Below are 21,965 nucleotides of genomic sequence, written 5' to 3'. Positions count from 1 at the left end.
GCTCACAAACAACGGTTTGTGAACAAAGTGATTAAAAGAACATTCAGGCAGCATCCTTTTAACCGCTGTAGTTAAATATCGAACTGTGATTATGATTATGCTTGCTGTCAGAAAGCATCTGTACTCTTCCAGTGCTTTTCTATGAAGACTGAACTATGAAGAATGTACAGGTGCAGCCATATGTAATTCGAGCTCGGGAGCAGTGGCCGAAGCGTATCGGAGCGCCGTGTAGCTACATCTGCGGCAAATGAAAGGACGAGAACACCCATGCGCGCCTGCCAACGGCGATAGCCCATATATAGCTCTCAAACCCATCTCAAACCACTTCCTTTAACCTGGCTCCGAGCGCAGTTCACAGCATACTGGTCGCGATGATTGCGCTGATAGCAGAGACCCATCTAGGAGCTTCTCTGGCACACTTCTAGGAAATGCGAGCTGCCGGAGAAGCGGCGCGCTATCACAGTAATGTGCAGTGCGTTTTACTTTCACAAATTTTTATGTGTGCACGCTATCAGCGACATCACCGAGACCAGTATGCTGCGAACAATGCTCGAAGCGAGGTTACATGAAGTAATTTGAGAGCTATAGATGGGCTATCGCCGTAGGCAGGGGCGCATGAGTTTTCTCGTCCTTTCGTTTACCGCCGGTGCAGCTACACGGCACTTCGATACGCTTCGGACACTGCTCGCGTGCTCCAATTACTTATGACGGCACCTGTGCACGTGTGATCCTGTGTTGTGGAGCGTTTCCAGTTTCCGCAGCACAACACGCAGCCTAGAGTTCCAAATGAAATTGGAGAGACAATTGCAAGTGTACATGTGACTTTTGACATCTCGTTGAGTGAGACTTTCGGAGGTGATTCATCCTTCTTTCTGTAAAATGGCTGCTACTCTTTGGAGCAAAAAGTTGACCTGAGAAGAGTAGTCAGGAGTGAATAACGCCATTGGAGAAGTTTTTTTGGTTAAGGGAGGCTCGCCATAAAAATAACGATATAGCGCTACGGCCACTCGCAAGTGGTTGAACCACTCGCAAGTGGCTGAACTTCATTTCTTAGCTCTGATTTATGAAGCTCGTAATGATGCTGAGCTGGGTATGTTTCTGAACCAAGAAAATAAAGAGACACTAAAGTACCGCCACAGCGCAGATGGCTTATCTTTCAATACCCTGGTCTTGTACCGTGAGTTGGTGTAATTAGGCCAGGTAGGGCAGTCGTGGTTCAGGAGGTGCACATGAGACTGGCTCGCCACTTGCTGCAGCGAAAGGACCTGCAAAGTGCAATGTTGGCAAATTTTACAGAGCTTAACCTTCGCGCTGCTTCATGTTTTAAGGGGAAACTAAAGACTGAATGAAATTTCGTCTTAAATGAAAGACCGCACGTTTCGTAGCGCTCCCGGCTAAAGTTCTGCGAGCAACGTTGCGTTATATCCTGAGAAATCCGCAAAAAAGCTGGAATTACCCTCACCTACTTTCCTTTCATTTTTTCGTGACGTAGACACCACGTCACAAAGTAGGAACAATGCACCCGTTTGGTCCACAGCGTAAACGGTTGGCGCTAGGCACTCTGAGGCTGGCAAGGGTAGCTTTACGTCACAAAGCCACGGCCGACCCAAGAGAACGTATCTTTGACCGACGACGCTGGCTTTCAGTTTCATTATTTGTCGCCGCCGGAACGTGAAGTGCTTTACACCGATACAGCGGCCGGTCTGCCCGACTACAACAAACACACAGACCTCATCACGCCGGCCGCGAGCGAAAAAGCGACAAGCTCCCTCTCAAATTTCGTGCAAGCGCGGCAGCCCGGCTAGGCGTCGCTCAAGCAGGAACCTTCATCTCGCCTAGTCTGGCGATCAGGTCCACAATGTATTCTCTTTCACACGACGCGCCAACCTGGCGTGAAATACTCGCTTCCCGCACCCGCCTTCAGTAGTTCTCGCTGCCGAGTCTCCGCTGGACCTAACAAACAAGGGTGCTGCTTTCTGTGTTCGAAGACGTTTTCAGTACGAGTGGGTGGGAGACCTGTGCGCCTGTTTACATCGTGGGGTACCGCAAGGTTCCGTACTAGCACTTCTACTATTCGACATGGCATTTGCACCCTTGGCATGGAAGCTACAAGACATACGTTTTGTGAGATTTCTCATCTACGCGGGGATGTCTTGCTGTGGTCCACAAACCGCGACCTCGGTTTGCAGTGTCGTCATCTCCACCAAGTCCTAGATGTTTTTAAGCCTTTGCGGAATCAGCCAGTTTAGAAGTTTTAGCTGAGAAACCTGGATGATTGATTGTTGATTGTAGCGTTTAATACGCTCACACAACGCAGGCGATGAGGTGTGCGGTAGTGGAGGGCTCCATATTAATTTTGACCACCTGGGGATTTTTACCGTGCGCTGAAATATCGTACACACGGGCGTTTTTGCTTTTCGCCTCCATCATAAAAGCAGCCTCCCCGGCCGGGAATCGAACCCGCGACCTTGTGCTCAGCAGGGCAATGCCTTAGCCACTGAGAAACCGCGGCGGCTAGCTGAGAAACCATGCATGCTACTTACAAGTGGCTGACAAAGCATTAAGAAAGTCAGCCTCTATGGTGACCTAAAATTTTTTTAGCTGCAATACCAGCCAAAAAAGAGCTGCGGGTGCTCGGATTTGTGATCCAAATGTCGGGTTCCGGTGTTCATTGGATCCGAAAGGCACACAAGGACTTATCGACTACCTTGTACTTAATCCGCCTGATTACATTTCGTAGGGTAGGAGGCCCTCACGGAGGTGGCTAGATGACTTGTACCTACTGTAGTCCAGCCGTGCCTACTCTACCAGGCAATGGTACACAGACTTACTATGCAACTTGAGACTATAAACAAAGAGGCCATGCGCACCATCACGGTACTTCCCCGTCTTACCCCGATTCCAATCTTATAGAAACACTCGCAGCTCAATACTATAATGAGCGCGCGAACAAGCGCGAGAAAGCAAGAAAGCTCGAGCGTTTTTTTTTTTTCATTCCAATGGCAGCAGAGCTTCATTCACATTTTGTAATATGCCTCCCGTTACTTCTACCTTAGACGATCTTACACCATGGAGGTACACAACAATGACAACAAATTACACAACGAAGCTTTGTCGCCGGGACCAGCCAGCGCCAACCTCCGATACCAGTCCCTGAAAGTCACTGCGCATTGTATGCAGACGCAGCTCTTCTGTAGGATAGAGGACTGCCTGCGTTCGTCGGTGACACGCGCCCGGAAATTAAAAGTTCGTCCTGTTACATTACCGACACTCCAGACTCACTGCTACTGGAGCTCAATGCTGCAAGTGCATTCCTTAACATTACGGAGGTGCATATGTACACCGACTCGCTCAGTGCGGCATAGCAGCTGAAGCAAGGGAAGGAGACACCTGTGATCGGCCAGCAGATTCCACGCCTCCACAAAACATCACACCTAAAGATCCGTGTACATTGGGTACAGTGACATGGTCAGAGTAAACTGAACCAATTAGCGGGCCATCTTTTCACTCCTCTTTTCCCAACCTGAATCCTACCCTAGCCCCCCTCCTTGTGATTCGCGCTCCCGTCTTTTAGCCCGACAATCTCTTCTGAGAAGAAGCTCACGTGCCCTAATTCCCCCTGTGTGTCCCACACGGTGGAATAAAAGCACGGGTGGCCCACAAGAGATTCCCCCGTATGGCCCACAATTTGGCAATATTTGCCATCTGCATAAAAATCTTAGGTCTTATTACAGGTGTATAGCACACGCCCAGCTAATAATTTGGTTGGTTGGTTGGTACCAATAAGTCATTAACGCGTAGCCACTCTGAGTGATTGGCAAAGTCACATTATGTACCATCATGAAAAAAGGTTACGAATGCACTAAAGGAAGGGTTACGAATGCATTACTAAGGGAAAATAGAACTAAAAATATTGTGGTGAAAGTAATGTTAACTATTTTGATAATCATCGATAAAATAGTTATAAAATGCTGAAGTAAAAAGAGATACTTCACGTACTAAAAAGAGAAAGTAAGATATGAGTTTATTAACCGGGTAAACGACCTGTTTTGGAAATAAAATTGTGAAGGGCGCGACAAACATTTCTGGGACAGAAACCTAACCCCGATGCCCCAAACGACAGTAAATTAGAAACAGACAACGGAGGGCCCAGGCACCAGAGGTGGTATCGACCCGCCGGCAAGACAGCAGTAAATAGTTAATTGTCTCAATCTCTAGACAAATACCGCATAAGGCATATGCGCTGTGCATGCGCGGGGAAGGTAGAAGTTGAAGTTGGGTACTCGGCAGCCAATGCTGGCCTGTGTGACCTCGCACAGTCAAACCTGCTCAACGTCACGCTTCCACGAGTACCGGAGGTGCCCGTTGTTGCGGCAGCCAAAGATACTGTCTCGTGGAAAGCTGCCCAGCGAACTGTACCTTCGAAACCGAGACGCAACTTTGGCGATGGGGGCACAGCACAAACCAGAGCTACAATCTGGTAATCTGTTGGAAGGTACTTTCGCATTCCTCTTATTGTCCCTTCTGATTAGCACGCTCGAATCGCTCTGTTAGTTTTGGGTCATCGTCATCATCATAATCATCACCAGCCTATCTACGCCCACTGCAGGGCAAAGGCCTCTTCCATTATTCTCCAATTACCCCGGTCCTTCACATTACATGCCCTGCCCACTCCCATTTCTTCTTCTTAATTTCTACTAATATGTCTTTAACACCAGTTTGCTAACTGACCCACTCCGCTCTCTTCTTGTCCCTTAATGTTACACCTATCATTTTCCGCTCCATTGCCCGCTGAGTCGTTCTCAGTTTAAGTTAAACCCTCTCAGTGGGCCTACAAGTTTCTCACCCGTAGGTGAGTACCGGTAAGATGCAGCTGTCATACACTTTCTTCTTCAGCGACAATGGTAGGCTGCTATTCATTATCTAAGAATGTCTGCCATATGCACCCCACCTCATTCTGATCTTTCTAATTATCTCTGCCTCATGTTTGGGATCTGGGGTCACAACTTGGCCTAAACAGATATATTCGCTTACCACTTCCACGGTCTCGCGACCTATCTCAAGCCGCTGTGTTGTCACGAGGTTATTCCTCGTTACTTTAGTTTTCTGTATAATAATTTTCAGGCCCACGGTTCTAGTCTGTTCGCCCAGTGCGGAAAGCATGCTTTGCAATTCGTCCCCCGAGTTACTTAGCAAGGCAACGTCATCAGCAAATCTGAGGTTACTGTGGTATTCTCCATTAACCCTTACTCCCACCTGTTCCTAATCCAACGTTCTGTATACTTCTTCTAAACATGCTGTGAATAACATTGGAGAGATTGTGTCTCCTTGTCTGACACCCTTCCTTATAGGTATTTTACTGCTCTCCCTATGGAGGATGATAGTAGCTGTAGACCCATTGTAGATATCCTCTAGAATTCTTGCATAATGCTCATCTGCCCCCTGGTTCCGTAATGCGTGAATGACCCTGAATGACTGCTACGGTTTCGACCGAGTCAAATGCTTTCTAATAATTCATGAAGGCTATATATAGGGGTTCAGTATACTCAACGCACTTTTCTATCACCTGATTGACCGTGTGAATATGGTCCATTGTTGAATAACCTTTACGGAACCCTGCTTGTTTTTTAGGTTGACTGAAATCTAAGGTTGCAGAAATTCGGTTAGCGATTACCTTGGTAAGTACCTTGTAGATGACTGACAGTAAGCTGATCGGCCTATAATTTTTCAGGTTCTAAGGATGATGATGATGGATTAGGATGATGATGATGAATTAGGATTAGGATGATGTTCGCGTTCTTCCAAGATTCCGGTAGGCTTGCGGTAATTAGGCATTGCGTATACAGGCTTGCCAGTTTTGCAAGTACAATTTATCCGCCATCCTTCAAGAGGTCTGCTGTTATCTAATCCTCACCAGGTGCTTTGCCCCCTTTCATTTTTTTCAAAGCCTTCCTCACTTCTTCGGTCGTTACTGGTGGGATGTCCATTTCCTCTGAAGTACTTTCTCGTTCGGCATTATCCTGGATGTTCCGGCTACTGTACAGATCCCTATAGAACTCCTCGGCCACTCTGACTATGTTATCCCTATTTGTGATGACATTGCCTTGCTTATCTTTAAGTGCATACATCTGATTTTTCCCACGCCAAGACGCCTTTTTACTGCTTTCAGGATACCTCCGTTCCTTACACCGTATTCGATCCTCTCCATATTATACTTCGGTGTGTCAGTTGTCTTACGCTTATTGATTAACTTCGGAAGCTCCGCTAGTTCTTTTCTGCCAGCTGTAGCGGAGGTTGTCATGGTTTGTCGTTTCCTAATTAGATCTTTCGTCTCCTGGGAAATTTTACCAGTATCCTGTCTAGCCATCGTGCCGCCGATTTCAACTGCACTCTCCGTGATAATGCGTGTAAGGTTGTCGCTGGCTTCCTGTGTTGTAAGCTCGGCTTCCTCGGTAAGAGCTGAGTATCGGTTCTGCAGCGCGATACTGAATTCTTCTATTTTACGCCTTACTGTTAGCTCATTAATGGGCTTCATTCGTACTAGCTTGTTACGGTCCCTCCTCAACTCTAGCTTAATTCGAGATCTTACCATACGATGGTAACTACACCTTAACCTTCCGAGCACTTCCACATCCTTCATGACGCCAGGGTTATTGCATCATATGAAGTCTATTTCATTTTTATGCTCCCCATTCGGGCTCCTCCACGTGAAATTCGGACTCTCCCGTTTAGTAAAGAAGGTATTAATTATGCCTAAGTTATTCCGTTCTGCAAACTCAACTAGTAGGTCCCCCCTGCTATTTCTACACCCCAGACCATAGTTCCCAACTGCGTTGTCTCCAGCCTGCTGCTTGCCTACTTTGGCATTAAAATCTCTCATAACTACGGTATACTGTGTTTTTACCTTAGCCATTGCCTATTCCACATCTTCATAGAAGCTTTCCACTACCTGCTGGTCATGGCTGGGTGTACCTCTTATTGGTTGGGTGTACCTCTTATTGAGCCTAATTACAGGACCTGCTGCCCTTTCGTTAACGCTATAGTATTCTTCTATGTTGCCAGCGATGCTTTTATTGACTAGAAATCCCCCGCCCAGTTCTCTTCTGTCCTCTAGACCACGGTAACATAGGACGTGTCCATTTTTCAGCACCGTAAAGGCTTCGCCTGCCCTCCTAACCTCGCTAAGCCCTATTACATCCCATTTAATGTCCTCTAATTCCTCGAACAACACCTCTAGACTCGCTTCACTAGATAACGTTCTCGTGTTAAACATTGCCAGGTTCAGATTCCAATGGCGGCCTGCCCGGGTCCAGGTATTCTTAGCACCCCCTGCCACGTCACAGGTCTGACCACCGCCGTGGTCAGTTGCTTCGCAGCCACTGGAGACTGAGGGCCGTGGGTTAATTGGCGTATGCATGGGAGGTTGTGGCCGTTATTACACCAGTGTGGCCAATCCTGCTGTGGTGAGGGAGTGCGTTGCCGGCAATGATCGCCGGGGTCAAGCCGCACCCCAAGCCCCAACTGCAATTCCTTAATTGCGCGTTTTTTTTTTGTGGAAATTGTCCGGCACCGGGATTCGAACCACCGTCTTTGTACACGCGAGGCGGATACTATACCTCTATTCTCTACCTCTACGCCACCGCTGCACCGCACGGGGTTGCAGCGGAACATCAAAAGTTGCCCGGGGGCACATATCGTAACAAAACACGCAGCTTATTTTCTTCCCGTGGCGGAGACTGAGCTGGAGCCCGGGACTCTGTGCGAACGCGAATGCGCTCGTGCATTCTGAGTTGGCTTTTAAATACACGTCAGGGGATTAACGCGCTCTAGTAGCTTCGGAATTAGAATTACTTCGCGGCGGGGCCAGTGGCCTACTAAAAAAGAGAAAAATAAAAAGTTGCCCGGGGGCACATACCGTGACGTTGTTCTCTGAACACGCAGCTTATTTTCTTCCCGCGGCGCAGACTTAGCTGGGTCCTCTGTGTCTATGCGAACGTGAATGCGCTCGTGCATTCTGAGTTGGCTTTTAAATACACGTCAGGGGATTAACGCGCTCTAGAAGTTTCGGAATTAGAATTCCTTCGCGGAGGGGCCCGTTCTACTAAGAAAGAGAAAAATAAAAAGTTGCCCGGGGGCACATACCGTAACCTTGTTCTCTAAACACGCAGTGTATTTTCTTCCAGCGATGGAGGCTGAACTGGGTCCTGGGCGTCTGCTTGCCTTTAAAACACGCTTTGTTGTTATTGTTCGGAGGTCTCAACTCATTCACTAGGTCTATACCTTTAGTCAGGAAATGTCCGTCGCTGTGGTCTTGTTCCGTTTGCACGCCTGTCTTGAGTTCGGGAGGACTGTGGTCCGAATCTAACCCAGACCTAATTGAATTCCTCTGTTAACGCCGTTTGAGTGCCAAAAACGTCGTATGAGTAGCGGTGGTATTGTTTCGCCCACGCGGTAAACTTTAGCTTTCGCAATAAAAACATGACTTAGCTTATATATACTAGAACTTTGTGACAGGCCTTATCGAATACTTTAGAGAATTGTTAATGAATTCCTTCGTTTTGTCTTGTGCAGCCACCTCACGTTTTTTTTGCTATCCTATTAGGCTAGCGGCAGAAATTTCATTTTTGTTTCCTTACTCTGTTTACTTTTGCTGAAGAGAACAGTGTCAGCGTACATTAAGTAGTTTTGTTGTGCTTCAAACTTAGTATGCCTATTCTTGGCGTTGCTTTGCCTGCATATCTAAATAATGTTTATCTTGGTATTACTGCTGGTAAGAGGGAAACGTGCTTTCGGGGAAATAGCCGTGATTTGTTTGCGAGAGATTGATGATTAGCAGTCCAAACATTTGCGCGTGTTTGCTAATGGGGGTGTACGTAAAAGAAACTTGGCATTAAAATATCACCCTGAAACCGCATTTTAAAGCAGAGCTTTCTACCTCTACCAGCCAATGGTTTCGCCGTTGCGTACGGGATGAGAAACTCCAAACCAGGCTAAATAAAGCTGCTGGCACCGCCAGAAGTCGAACCGGGGCCGGAAAACAAGCGGAGCAACGGCCCGTTGTGTTAGCGACTAAGCTACTCCCGCACGTCTGAGACAGGGGTACAGACGCTGGTTTTCATTGGGCGACACATGAAACACGAGTTACGGGGAGGCAGTGAGAGAGATGACGGAGTAGCCACCCTCATCCTCAGCCTTCGAAAGACGCTCCTCACCATTTTCTCTGCCGACCCACGACCGTGCTAGAACGGCGGTGACTGCAGCTCAAACCCGGCCATGGCCGATGCCGCTGCGTTCTGAACGCCGCCCACCGCGAATCCCACATTAACGGCTGCTAAAATCTCTTGTTTCACTCTTTGGTTTCCATGAAGGCTATGGTCGTGCCTTTTGCGACATGTTGACACTCTGTGCCGAAGTTATTCAGCAGCACTGTTGTACATCCGTTTTGTAGCTTAACGAGACCCCTTGCAATGCAAATGCCCCTGTAAAGCAAGAGACTGCGGCTTCCTTCTGCAATTCTTTCGTAGTCCTCAAAAACGTCGTTCTTGACAGGAATAAGCATGCTGGTTCGGAGGGGGGGGGGGGGGGGCGCAGCGTTATGTCGTCGTCAATGACGCGGAAGGCAATGTCCCGTCGGTCGTCAATATCCTTAGCTACCGCTCTCTTCGTGGATAAGCTTACACTGAATTTCTGTAGATCGATGATAGCACCATTCTCTTTTAGAAAATCTATGCCGAGGATAACTCCTTCGAGCATAGGGGAAGCAAAATGTTCGACGTATGTGAAATGTGGGACGTATGTGAACATAAAACATCCGACTACAAACGGCCACGGACATGACCACTGCGCCACGGACATGGCGCGGCTTGTGCCACTGGGCCCGCACGCCGAAGAAAAAAAAAAAAACACCGGCGTGCCTCGTCTGCTCCGTTTCAACAAAGGCACCCGTAGAATTCAAATTGCCCTGAAAAATGTGTGGACGACAGCTTAGGGTCTTTCCTTCCTTCGGTTGATTTTCGGCTAGTCAGAAGAGTATTTCAGCCTATTTTCAGCCGACACAATTTAAGAGGTGAGATTTGAGTAGGTTTTGTGCAGGCACTGGCGTGCGGTCTGCTCTGTTTCAACCCGATTCTCAACGGTGGTGTCAAGAGAGATTTATTAATCGCACTCACACTGGACTCGAGTCATTACTTTGCGTTCGGTGGGGTGGAGTTTCGGACGTCCAACACACATCATGTGCTTAGCAGGCACAAGTACCGCCATCCCGCGGAGCCCGACGTAACCAGTAATGGCGCACTTACGTGGTTGCCTGCGTGCGTGCCTCGCCAGTGACTGCAAGCTATAGAGTATGAAAGTAGAACAGGTACCATGAATCTGTCATCCCAAAGACCTTGGTGCAACCTAATGCTCTTGCATTGTGCGGGGTTATGAGGAAACATAATGAGAGAGGTGACACATTACAATGTTTATGTAAAAAACGGTCTGCCTCAAGCTATGCTGGGGAAGTTGTGCAAGGCTTTAGTTAGGAAAAATAACACAGTCGCGGATAAAAGCTTGTTAATAATTAAGCGCTCACTTTATTTCCTCAAAATTTCGCCAATGTCATACCGATATTCATTATTTGTACAGTTACGCGTGCCGTCACATTTTAGTTCGAATTGACCAGTAACTGAGCATGCATTTAGATAATCTAAATCAGGAATAGTTAGTTGTGTGTCGACTGAATTATTATTAAAATAACTCCATCGTAACCTTCTGGCCTTCCCTTCCTCTGTACGAACGGTTTCTATTGGTTTCGAACACTCGTCCCCGCATGGTGCACTTTCCTTTGGCTGTTTACATTTGCGAAGTAAACGAAGGAAAAAAGTATCCTTATTGAGGAAGATAAGCAGAAACATTTTCCCTTTGCAGGTGATTACAATGCATCTTTGAGATAAGCTTTCTGTGTACGTTTTCGGTTGAGATCAGAAGACAGACTGCCGAATGCGTTGCCTCTTAGATCGTCTCGTAGCGAATACAAAACACTGAAAATTGGCTCAAAAGATGTTAGTCTTTTGAGCAGTGAGAAATAAAATAGCACAGGGAGATTAGCAATACTTTATACGACAACCAGAAAGGCGTACATACTTGTCGTCTACAAACCGTATTCTTGTAACTGCGAAGCCATCTTAAACCTTTGATTGTAGTTCCACTGAAACGCAATTGCGTGTAAGACCGGTCCCCAGGCTTACTTTTTTTTTAAATATCGGCCCTGCAAAACACGAATTACTTACCGCGCAAGAGGCTTCCACTGCAAGAAAATCTTGGCACCAGCAAACATTGATGCTTCCGTAACTTGAAGTCGTTTAGAGGCAGTAGAGGGCACCAAAGAAACTTTGGAATGCGTCGCTTCTCAAACAGCTTTTGAGCCGGAGGAAGCGAAATTTCATGAGCATTTGATTTCGCGAACCGGAAGCAGCTACGACGGTAGGAACGTACGTATGCGAAATTCAAAGGGACATTATGCCGTTATATTTGGGAGACCGTGCCACAAGCCGCATTCGGTGGCTTCCTAAGATGGCGCTAGCATATGTGTTTATTTAGGGAGAATCTATAAAAAGAGTGGATGTTCACTGGCCTCCATTCATTGCTTACGGGCCAAATGACAAAGCGAGCTCCCGCTCGGGGTTTGCTTACAGCATCTTCTAATATTTCTGCACAAAAAATTACTATGGCTGCATAATAAAGACTGACGCCTGGCGTCTCCCCGGCAAGACCGGGTATCATAGTTCAAAGGTCGCTGTGAAAATGAGATAGAACTGGGAAATTAGTGGACGTCGGTCGAAGGTCTTGCCTTCAACGGCCGTAGCTCGGGCTTCGTGGAAATGCATGTCCGCATTTTTTAACAGATGCGCTCTAGGAGGTTGTTGTAAAATCAAAATATAAATTCGGGAGTTTCACGCGCCGTAGTTTCACCCGGGCAATCAGGTGCTCCTGTTGTGGAGGGCTTCGGGTTTGTTAGGAATAAGAGAAGTGAAATTCAAAATAGAGAAAGGCATCTTGTCTTGACGATGGGACCACTGCCCGGAGTCGCCGGAGCAAAAGTAGACATGCAAGTGCTTGCAACGATGGCCAATAGCTGATAATTTTCTGCATGCAGAACCATTTGAAACATTGATTTGTGTTAACTTATTAAATACATTCAGAGGTATTTTAAATGTAATGCATTTTAAATGTAATGGCAAAATCCAACGAGGGCATTGAATTACCACCTGTTTATTAATAAACTCAGGCAAACAAAAAAAAAACAAGATAAATTGGCAAGCACTGCCACAGCCACCATGTTTCTGCCACTGAAATTGTTTTAACCCAGTGCCGCACTTCCCAGTTCTTGCTACAAAGCTGGAAACTAAAATATTTTTTGGGACGTGATTTTGTTGGTTATTTTAAATTCTTTTTGCAGTTTCCTAATTTAAACCAGCCACACAGGCAAAATACAACATGGTTTGGTTTGAAAAACTTGCCTTTCGTAACAAGTCTACTCACTTTCAGCACCGAAGGGCGCTTCTTTAACCCATCATCACCATCATCCCCATCATCATCATCGACAACAACAATAACAAGAGCAACAGATAAAAGCTAGAAGTGTTAAAAACCTTAAATTTTGTTTTTTATTTACCATTTCTTTAAGTATTTACACAGCATCGTTGATTGTGAAGACCTTACGTCATCAATTGAGATTAGAGTTCCGTGACAGTCTTTTCGTGAATTTCTTTTATTTCGTATCAGTTCTACTTGTTCTCCTATGCAAAGATTGCTTAGACTGTACAATGAAAAGGCAAGTCACCTTGATATTTTTAACAATTTGCATTTGTTTAAGCTTGCTTTGACTGAAGTGCAGTGGTCGTAGTTTTTTTTTCTTTCTCCTTCTATTTATTTTTCCTCGTTTGAGGCTACATATTTAGTTGTTTGTGTTTGCATCAAATTTTGTGTTTCATTATGTGCACCACCGCTTAAGGCCATTGGCTGTTGGTGGGCACGTAGAAATAAAGATGATGATGATGACGATGATACCGGCAATACGCTTTAGCTATGCGGATCACTGTAGTTGATGACTCCGGATTAATTTAGACTAATTAGGGATACCTAATATGCACCCGAACGTCCACACAGGCGTTTTCGTTCTCCGCCTCCACCGTAACAACGGCCGCCGAAGCAAGGTTCGAACGCGTGTATTTGAATTCAGAAAACTTAAATTTCGCGCTACACGACACCACCAGCCCTTCCAAGCAGGGGGAACACTGCTAGTTGGAGTTGAAGTGATAACATCAAACAAAAGTACAGGCACCACTACAATGGCAGAACAATGTTTATCGGCGGTGGCTTTGAAGCCGGCTGCCACTGTCAAGAAAAAATCCTGGCGTTGCCATCAAATCTGGGAAAAGGTGTCTCATGATACCCCTTTTTCAACTTTTGTTACTAATCTGCCCATTATTTTTCGACAGCTTCTGAGGGGATCAATAAATACCGAAACTTGTATTTTGCCCTTATCTCTAGCTTTATGATACATAGTAAAAACTCGTATGTTTGAGTTTATTGTCCACCAAAAACCATGTACTGGTTCTTTATTATAACTCCACGGCTTAACTTTGAATGCAAGGGGAGATCGCATGTAGAATCATTCTCCCAAAACTTGCTTGGACTCCTGTTTTCTCGAGTTCTAACCATTAACAATCCGCTGTTAAAAAACGAAGTCCCTTCCGCATGCCCACTGTCAGTAGGCAGTAATTTTTAGGTATGCTTTTGGGGTAGTTTGGAAATAAAACACTGCTTTTTATGACTTGTTACGGTATTGTGTTGTATTGTATTAAAAGTTAGTATTGTAGGTCAACCTCCTACAAAAACTGGAGAAGGAAATCATCATCATCAGCAGCCTGCTCAGGTCCAATGCAGTACGAAAGCCTTTCCCATTGACCTCCAACCCCTCCTGTCCTGTGCTAATCGAGTCCACTGTTTACCCCCGAAATTCTTTTTTTCATCCCTCCATCGTGTTGTCCGACTTCCCCTTCTTCTCGACCCATCTCTTGGTATCCACTCTGTTACCCTAATTGTCCACCTTTTGTCGGTTCGTCTCACTACATGACCAGCCCAAGTCCATTTCTTTTTTCTTTATTTGAAGTATGATATCGTCAACTCTAGTTTGTTCTCTGATCCAGGTAGCTCGTTTCTTATCCCTGAGTGTTATTACTAACATTATTCGTTCCATGGCCTGTTGAGCCGACCTAAGTTAACATTCTAGTTGTTTGGTAATGCGCTAAGTTTCAGCTCCGTATGTCATTACCGGCAGTATGCACTGGTTGTGGATTCTTCTTCTGAGTAACCGAGGTAACCTACTTTTTATTATTTGGGAGTGCTTGCCGGTGCTCCCCAGCCCATACCTCTTCTTCGCCGGATTTCTTCCTTGTGGCTGGGGTCAGCGCTAACCATCTTTCCGAGGCGTTATATTCTGTTACTTCCTCTAGCGTTTCGTTTTCCTAAGCTAAAAAAGACGTTGTTGGCATGCTTATTCCTTATTGCTTTATATTTATTCATATTTAAATCGAGTCCCACGGCGGTGCTTTCTGATTGTAGTTCCTCAAGCATTCTTTGCATGTGTTATGCAGACTCACTCAGCAAGACTATGCCGTCCGCAAACTTCAAATTACTCAAGTATTCGCCTTTTATCATTAAGCTTATGTTTTCCCAGTCGAGCTTGATATGAAGAATGAAATCGATGCACTTATTTCTTGAACATGACGGATAAAACACGCCGAAGATGCTGGAGCAATTTATTTTCCGTAAGATGTGTTATTGCATTAAACTTCGTTAATGCCAACCGGGAGAATCTGCTGCAGAGAAGGATTAAACTGCCTGAAAAACTTGGACTTCCAAACCTCCCGCAAGATGGGATCGAGGAACTTGGAAATTATTTCAACCGCTGTCCTGATGACCGGTCCGGCTCCTTCAAAAACTAGATCAAGATCCTCTGTGGCAACAAGGAGGTTTGGTCCCATATACTGCAGCCTAGCATCTGATCCGGAACCTTCGACGTTGAGCTGAACCGTGAAGCGAGAATATCCGGCGACCAGGGTTATGGTGCCTTCGTGGCCGGAGCAGCTTCTCCAGGGCACAACCAGACGAGCACCACCGTCGCTGACTATGTCGAACTGGACCACCCGAGTGCCGTTCACGCAGAATCTTTCGAGCGGGCCGTAGCGTTTTAGTGTGTCAAGGCCAGTAGCTTGCATTCGGCCGGTCTCGAAGAATCCGTCATAATCGACGAACGCAGTTTTCGTTATCTCCCGTTCTTTGGGTAGCCGTGCCAAAAGTTGGTTGACCGCATACTCCACGTTCAGGTCCGAGAAGTCGCAATCGTGTTCCCCGAACTCTGTAAATAGATGCATATTGGGGCACTCGTAAAACACGTGATATGGGAAAAATACGTAAAAATACGGGAAAAATACACGTCATATGGGAGAAATACAGGATGGTATGTACAAGGTTGATTTCCAAACTAGACTTAGAGTTTTTAATCAGGACGAAGAAAGTTCTGGGCAAAAAATTTGCGAGTTCAAATACGAATGCAACTGCTAATATTTGAATATGAATGCGCATTGTACCCAGTTGCGAAAAAGTCTGCATTAAAGTCACAATTGGTGGCACTCCTGTTCGCCCTTTCTTCTATTGCGTCGTGGTATATGCTTTCCTTAAAAACAAGGCACCCGGCATCAGGAACATGTCCCGGTCATGTTCTTCGTGAAAGAGCAATAATGCGAAGAAGTGCTTCTCATCAGAATCTAGCAACAATGATGCACTTCGCGAAAACGTGGATAGACTTGCATGTATTACGTTTTTTTTTTTAAACTTTCACGCCAAGCCCCTATTACAGAGCTATAACACGTAGAAAGATGTGGACACCTTGGATATCAAACGTTCAAAATACAAATGCGCTGCACGCAGAAAATTGTGACGCCCCAGCTACCGCAGCACGTGTCTTTTTAGCGTGTTTCGTCTCTACATTCTTTAAATGTACAATTTTTTTTTCACTGAGTCCCACCCCAACAAAGTTTAGGCGATTGCAAGAAGTAGCGAAGTTTTGTATCTCAAAAGGCCAGAGGTATTTTCCTGTACTTCACAAAAATAATGATATCAATTGATATGCTGGTCCTTTTAGGTAGACTTTTAAAAAAAGTCTAGTTGTGTTAACTGCTCACCAAAATCAAGAGGGTTGGCTGTAGCCGACAATGCCAAGCACACTAGAGAGATGAGAGCGGTAGTCGCCGCCATCTTCGTCCTAATCGAGAGGAATGAAAAGAAACAGCAAATGAGCGTTGTGATTTGCGAGAACAGCTATTTTATTATAGCCTAGAACACCATGTATTGACCGTTATTTATTCTCGCTCTTTATTACCCACTCCAGGGCGCAGGTATTAGGTATACGGGAGAGTACTTTTCAGAAAACGGAAAAAAGAAGGAAAAGAGGAATTTGTGCGATAGTGAGAAAACTGCCATAATAAGAAGGTGACATAATTCAGAAGGGAAGAACAGTTTTTCATCCAGGGTAGATGATGCTAGGCTATAGTTTTACAGAAACGTTGGTTTTGAGTAGTTCCTGCATTATGAGTTAAAGGGTGATTTCTTGTTTATGGGCGCCAGAAATGACTGAATGAAATATTTAATGCCTTAACCGTTAAAGGGGCATTTCTGATGCTCTGCATTTTGACTGGGTATACAATATTAAGCGTGTAAGTTGAGATGAAGCGATGCAATGGTAGTGAAATATATGAAGCAAGGATAACCAAGAGAACAGACAATGCTCTCAAAAGTAGCAAATCGAAAGGATACCCTTTACCCGAACTAGTTTGTTACCACTGCCAGTGTACAGGGGAAAGAAATCTGTTGTCCGTTCTTATTTTATCACGAATGCTGGAAGTCGAGTCAGACAGGAGTGCTTTACTTTGTTGTATTGAATGCAAACAATAATGTAGAGGTGACGCTGTCGTATACAATTTTTTTGGTTGTAATCTTCAAAGGCTGCTACTTTGCATAAGGTTTCTTGATTTAGTCCTTGATAACTTCGAGGCTGAAGGCGTTGTAAAATTTTGTTGTTTTAAAGAAGGTTGTTTTCTGTTCTATGGCTTGTGCTGCGTGCTGATCCTGCACTTCAATTAATTAGGGATTTGGTATGGACTGATCCTTAAATCTTTCGAAAGTGTAGGTGAAATAGTACTGTTATATATTATTAAAAATCAAGGGAAAAGTTATTTCATAAATGCATAAAATTGGTGTACAATTTATTCCTCATCAGGGAGCTCAGTATGCGGAATTGGAGAAATTCAGCGTCTTCAGCCAGTCATCACCATTATCGCTGTCGCCGTCGTCATAAGGACCCCAATGACTCCGTAGCCCAGGGCCCCGACATTTCTTAAACCAGCACTACCTACAAGTGCCTGAATAAGGGAAAGGCACCATCCGAGTTCGACCCGACCCCGGGAAAATGGATAGAGAAGGCTATTGCGGTAGTCGCGAGGCCCAGGAGAAGGTTCCGCATTGCCACTATGACGAAAGACGAAGTCTTTTACATGGACGTTGCGGGCCATCCGCGAAGGGTACGGTACAGGGCCGCGGTAATCCACGAGCGAATGCAGGTTGACGGCTTCTCATTAGGGGCCCCTAGCTAAATTCACGCGGAAGAAGTAGCCGTTGCTCTCGCAACCTTTCCCGATCCTTTAAATGGTTGTAGCGAAAAGCTCTCCGAAGTATCGGCTGAGCAGTGGCGGTGATCCAAGCCAGCTCGAAATTCCCACACGCTCCTTCCGAATAGAATAACGTGAATTGAAATGACCGTGTGGGATTTTCGAGCTGGCTTGGATCACCGCCACTGCTCAGCCGATACTTCGGAGATCGTTTCGGTACAAGAACCTATCTGTTTTGGAGTAAAGATCACCAGGGCCCAGCAGAGAGCAATGCCGCCAACTCCGCAGTCCCCACAATTACCTACCGGGCACCCGGCGTAACTCCATAAGACCTGAAGTCGGATATCTATCCATTATTATTCTTTACAGACATTTCCACCCACTACAGGGACGAGCATCGTCGAAACCAGAGACCCTCAAGGGGCTAGGCAAGGGGAAAGAGCGAATTCGTCGCCGCCTCTATGCTAATACGCTACTGTGCCCGACAACCATAAAACACCTCTATCTTTCTTTCACTGGCCTCAATTACTGCTGCGGAAAGGTGGCCGACACCTACCACATGATATAGGTATTTTATATAAATTATTCCCTCCTTCTCCCCAACCCTAACCCTGAGAGAGAAGGATGGGAGGCGGCCTGGTCGGCGGCCTGGACCTACCAGCTCAGCCGGGACAACGGTCATGATTAATAGGGTCCCTGAATAGAGACTTCACCTGGTGTTGCAATGGGATGGCTCTCCGCTAAATACGGCTCTCTCCAAGATACCGCCCTGTAATATATCCAAAAACAACTGTTTTTTACCACCACCACCGGGGTTAGCTTCTCCGCCTTTTATGTTCGTTCCTTCCTGACGAACATGTTGCTTTTGAGATGAAGTCGTAGTTCATATAAAATATTTAGAATGAACGCCGGATCTGTGCTGTTAGTGCAAACAAACGCACATTTATTAGCACAGAAAGATTAGCACTACCCTTTACGTTTGGTGTCCTTACAATACTATGTGCTGGACGTATTACATGCCGTTCGCGAACCACACATGAAGTACATGAGCTCACGTTTATACCTTTGCAACGCATTGCGCTCCCTCCTAATCACGCATGAAAGTGGTGCTGCACAAGCTTTCCTAAAAGTCTGCCCACCCAAAGACGAATAACTTACCGTGCAAGCCAAACTTCGCAACTGAAATGGTTGATGGTGGCAGTTGCTGACACCGCTTAGAAGCAGCACGGGACAATGCAGAGACGTGGGAACGCTCTGCTTTTTAACTGCTCGCTTCGGGGTTTTGTGATTGTCTTTCTTAGCACTTTGCTGCGCAAATCGCAAGTAGCCACAGCGGCCTTGAAATATCCGAGGTGCAAAGCAAACACTCGCAGATGTAATTAGAAGAACGTGGCACAAGAAGGATGTGGCGGCTTCCTGAGATAGCGGGAACACATCCGTTTGTTGAGTGTTAATCTGTAACAAGAATGTCCGTTCACTGACCTCCGTTCATTAAGTACCGACGGAATGAGAAAGCAAAGCCACCGGATATGGCCCTCTTGCAGCCATTGGCGATATTTGAGCACGAAATATCACGATAGCAGCATAAGTACCCCCGCCGCCTGGCCTGTCCGTGCCATGATAAACAGCCTGTGTGGCCGCTAATGAGATCTGTAGGGGTGGCATGGCTCCAGCCAAGGTCGCTATAAACTTAATAGTGTACCCGGGCAGGACTTGGCGCTCGCCGGCTAAGGGTTTCACTTTCGGTCGCTACAGCTGGGGCTTCTTTGATACGTATCTCAGCTTATTTTGTGGATGGGGACCTTTGAATAGGTTGGAGAAAGAGAGAGAGAGAGAGTGTGTGTGGTTTAGCGATACTGACGAGGTTTGTCCAGCAAAGAGCCTGACATGCTACGTCAGGTGAAAAATGAAACGTAGAGACAAGGGCTTACAAGAGGTACGCCACAGTTTCTACGTAAGGTCCGACACCTTGGGTAGAAGCAATGGCGTGGGGACAGGGGTAGCGATGAGGCCCCGCCAGAAATTTTATGATTTAAGTGCTGAGATGTGATAGACTGTTACTTTCAGCCTCATCAATAACTACTAACAGTAATCCTTTTGTCTCCAAAGCTTCGCACCAAGGTTGAGTGGCTTCTAAGTCTCCTATCAACACGGCAATCCACATTATGAGATATCCAACTAAAAAAAAAACAAGGGGCAACATTTCTGCACTTTGGCCGCCGGGCTCGGAAGGTATTTCGTCTGGGAAGAGGTGGAAAAAAATAACCGAAAGGCCAGAAGCTTACCCAGATGTTGAGACCGGTTTGCTACCCTGCACTGGGGGAACGAAGTTAATGGGATAAAAGAGAGGGCAGGCGAAGAGCGAGGAATATGAGCGGTAAGGTGCGCATTGCGGCAAGAGAAGGTGCGGGAAGGGAAGCATTGAGTACTACAGACGTTCGTATAAACTCGTATCGCTAAGAAAACGTAGTAGGGCTTTTATCAACTTCGGCGATGTAGATTGCAGAGACCGATTACGTACGATATTTTCTGCTCCAAATGGTATACACTCCAACCTCATTGTAACGTAGCGGTATATTACGATATAATGGGTATAACGAAGCATAATGAATTCCTTCTGCAATCTTCGTAGAGGACCATGCATTTGTGACCTCGTGGTAAAGAAGTAACACTGACCTGTCAGTGGATATAACGAACTACAAGAGTCTCGTCACTACAATAAAAACTAGACCATGTTGCGTCAAGTATTCCGCAGAGTTCGACATAGTTTGGCGCGGCTGTTTTGAAACTCCCGTGCCGACATCACGGTCATGCACACCCACGCCACGCGCAGCCTCTCTAGTTCAGGCGTGGCGTTTTTGTGGCAACGCCTATGCCGACGCGTTCACTACGGAGTAGCTGGCCTATTATTGTAACCGGACAAACCGACATCAGTGATGACGAACACGACGTGGTATCCCATGCACACACGCCCGACGTGCCTACGTCGTCGCAGGCGCTAGTAGATGAGCTTGAACGTCTACGCCGTTTCTTCTGTGTCCACGGCGATGGCGAAAACTGCATCAACACGAGGGCCACTGCTGAAAAGGAAGTCTTTTGCTTGCCATGTACGAAATGGAGGAGCATCACCGACATTTTTTCTGCTGCGTGTAGAGAAGAATACCATAGGCAGCGGACAATACCATAGGAAGGATGCAGCGATGGCGTAGAGGCAGAGCATCCGCCTCGCGTGCAGAAGGACCGTGGTTCGAATCCCGGTGCCGGACAATTCCCACTGGATTAAAAAAAATCCGCGCATTGATGGAATTGCACAAAAGGGCTTGGGGTGTGGCCTGACTGCGGCGACCATTGCCGGAAATGCACTCTTTCACCAGAGCAGGATTGGCCACCCTGGTGTGGTAACGGCCACAACCTCCCATGAATACGCCAATTAACCCACGGCCCTCAGTCCCCAATGGCTGCGAAGCAACTGAACACGGCGGTGGTCAGACCTGTGACGCAGCAGAGGGTGCTAAAATTCCCTGGATCCGGACAGGTCGCCAATGGAATCTGAACCTGGAAACGTTTAACGCGCGAACCTTATCTAGCGAAGCGAGTCTCGAGGTGTTGTTCGAGGAATTAGAGGGCATTAAATAGGATGTAGTAGGGCCTAGTGAGGTTAGGAGAGCAGGCGAAGCCTTTACGGTGCTGAAAAATAGACACGTCTTATAATACCGGGGCCTAGAGGACAGCAGAGAACTGGGAGTGGGACTTCTAGTCAATAAAAGCATAGCTAGCAACATAGAAGAATACTATAGCATTAACGAAAGGGCAGCAGGTCTTGTAATTAGGCTCAGTAAGAGGTACAAGCTCAAGGTGGTGCAGGGCTACGGGCCCACATCCAGCCACGACGACCACGTAGTGGAACGCCGCTATGAAGATGTGGAATCGGCAATGGCTAAAGTAAAAACGCAGTATACTGCAGCTATGGGGGACCTCAATGCTAAAGTAAGCAAGAATCAACAAGACATGGAGACAAGGCAGTTGGGAACTATGATCTGGGCTCTAGAAATAGCAGGGGGGACCTACTAGTTGAGTTTGCAGAACGGAATAACCTACGCATAATGAATACCTTCTCCTGTAAACGGGAGAGTGTGAAGTGGACCTGGAGGAGCCCGAATGGGGAGCATAAAAATGAAATAGACCTCATATTATGCGATAACCCTGGCATCGTGCAGGATGTGGAAGCACTCGGAAGGGTAAGGCGCAGTGACC

The 21,965-nt window shown here is 46.4% G+C and overlaps 1 protein-coding gene across 1 annotated transcript; it reads right to left on the bottom strand.

Annotated features, from left to right (window-relative positions):
• Nucleotides 1-14,790: 14,790 nt before the first annotated feature.
• Nucleotides 14,791-19,000, bottom strand: LOC144172746 (uncharacterized). Its single transcript, XM_077701356.1, has 3 exons — nucleotides 18,870-19,000; nucleotides 16,230-16,309; nucleotides 14,791-15,403 (listed from the first exon to the last, which is right to left on the bottom strand). Exons 2-3 carry the CDS (start codon nucleotides 16,300-16,302, stop codon nucleotides 14,832-14,834), a joined length of 645 nt encoding a protein of 214 aa, XP_077557482.1. The 5' UTR covers nucleotides 16,303-16,309; nucleotides 18,870-19,000; the 3' UTR covers nucleotides 14,791-14,831.
• Nucleotides 19,001-21,965: the final 2,965 nt, after the last annotated feature.

The sequence above is a fragment of the Haemaphysalis longicornis genome, unplaced genomic scaffold (genome assembly GCF_048455015.1).
Source record: "Haemaphysalis longicornis isolate Haplotype H1 unplaced genomic scaffold, Haemaphysalis longicornis Haplotype H1 scaffold_26, whole genome shotgun sequence".
In the NCBI taxonomy this organism is placed as follows: domain Eukaryota; kingdom Metazoa; phylum Arthropoda; class Arachnida; order Ixodida; family Ixodidae; genus Haemaphysalis; species Haemaphysalis longicornis.
The sequence above is the reverse complement of the archived record's forward strand: the minus strand, read 5'-3'. Positions and strand labels throughout refer to the sequence as shown.

Bases quoted from the DNA above. Each gene is read 5' to 3' on its own strand.
- LOC144172746 (XM_077701356.1), bottom strand. From the start codon at position 16,302: ATGGCGGCGACTACCGCTCTCATCTCTCTAGTGTGCTTGGCATTGTCG. The intron at 15,404-16,229 runs GTGAGCAGTTAA...ATCTATTTACAG, and splicing joins AGCCAACCCTCTTGATTTTG to AGTTCGGGGAACACGATTGC.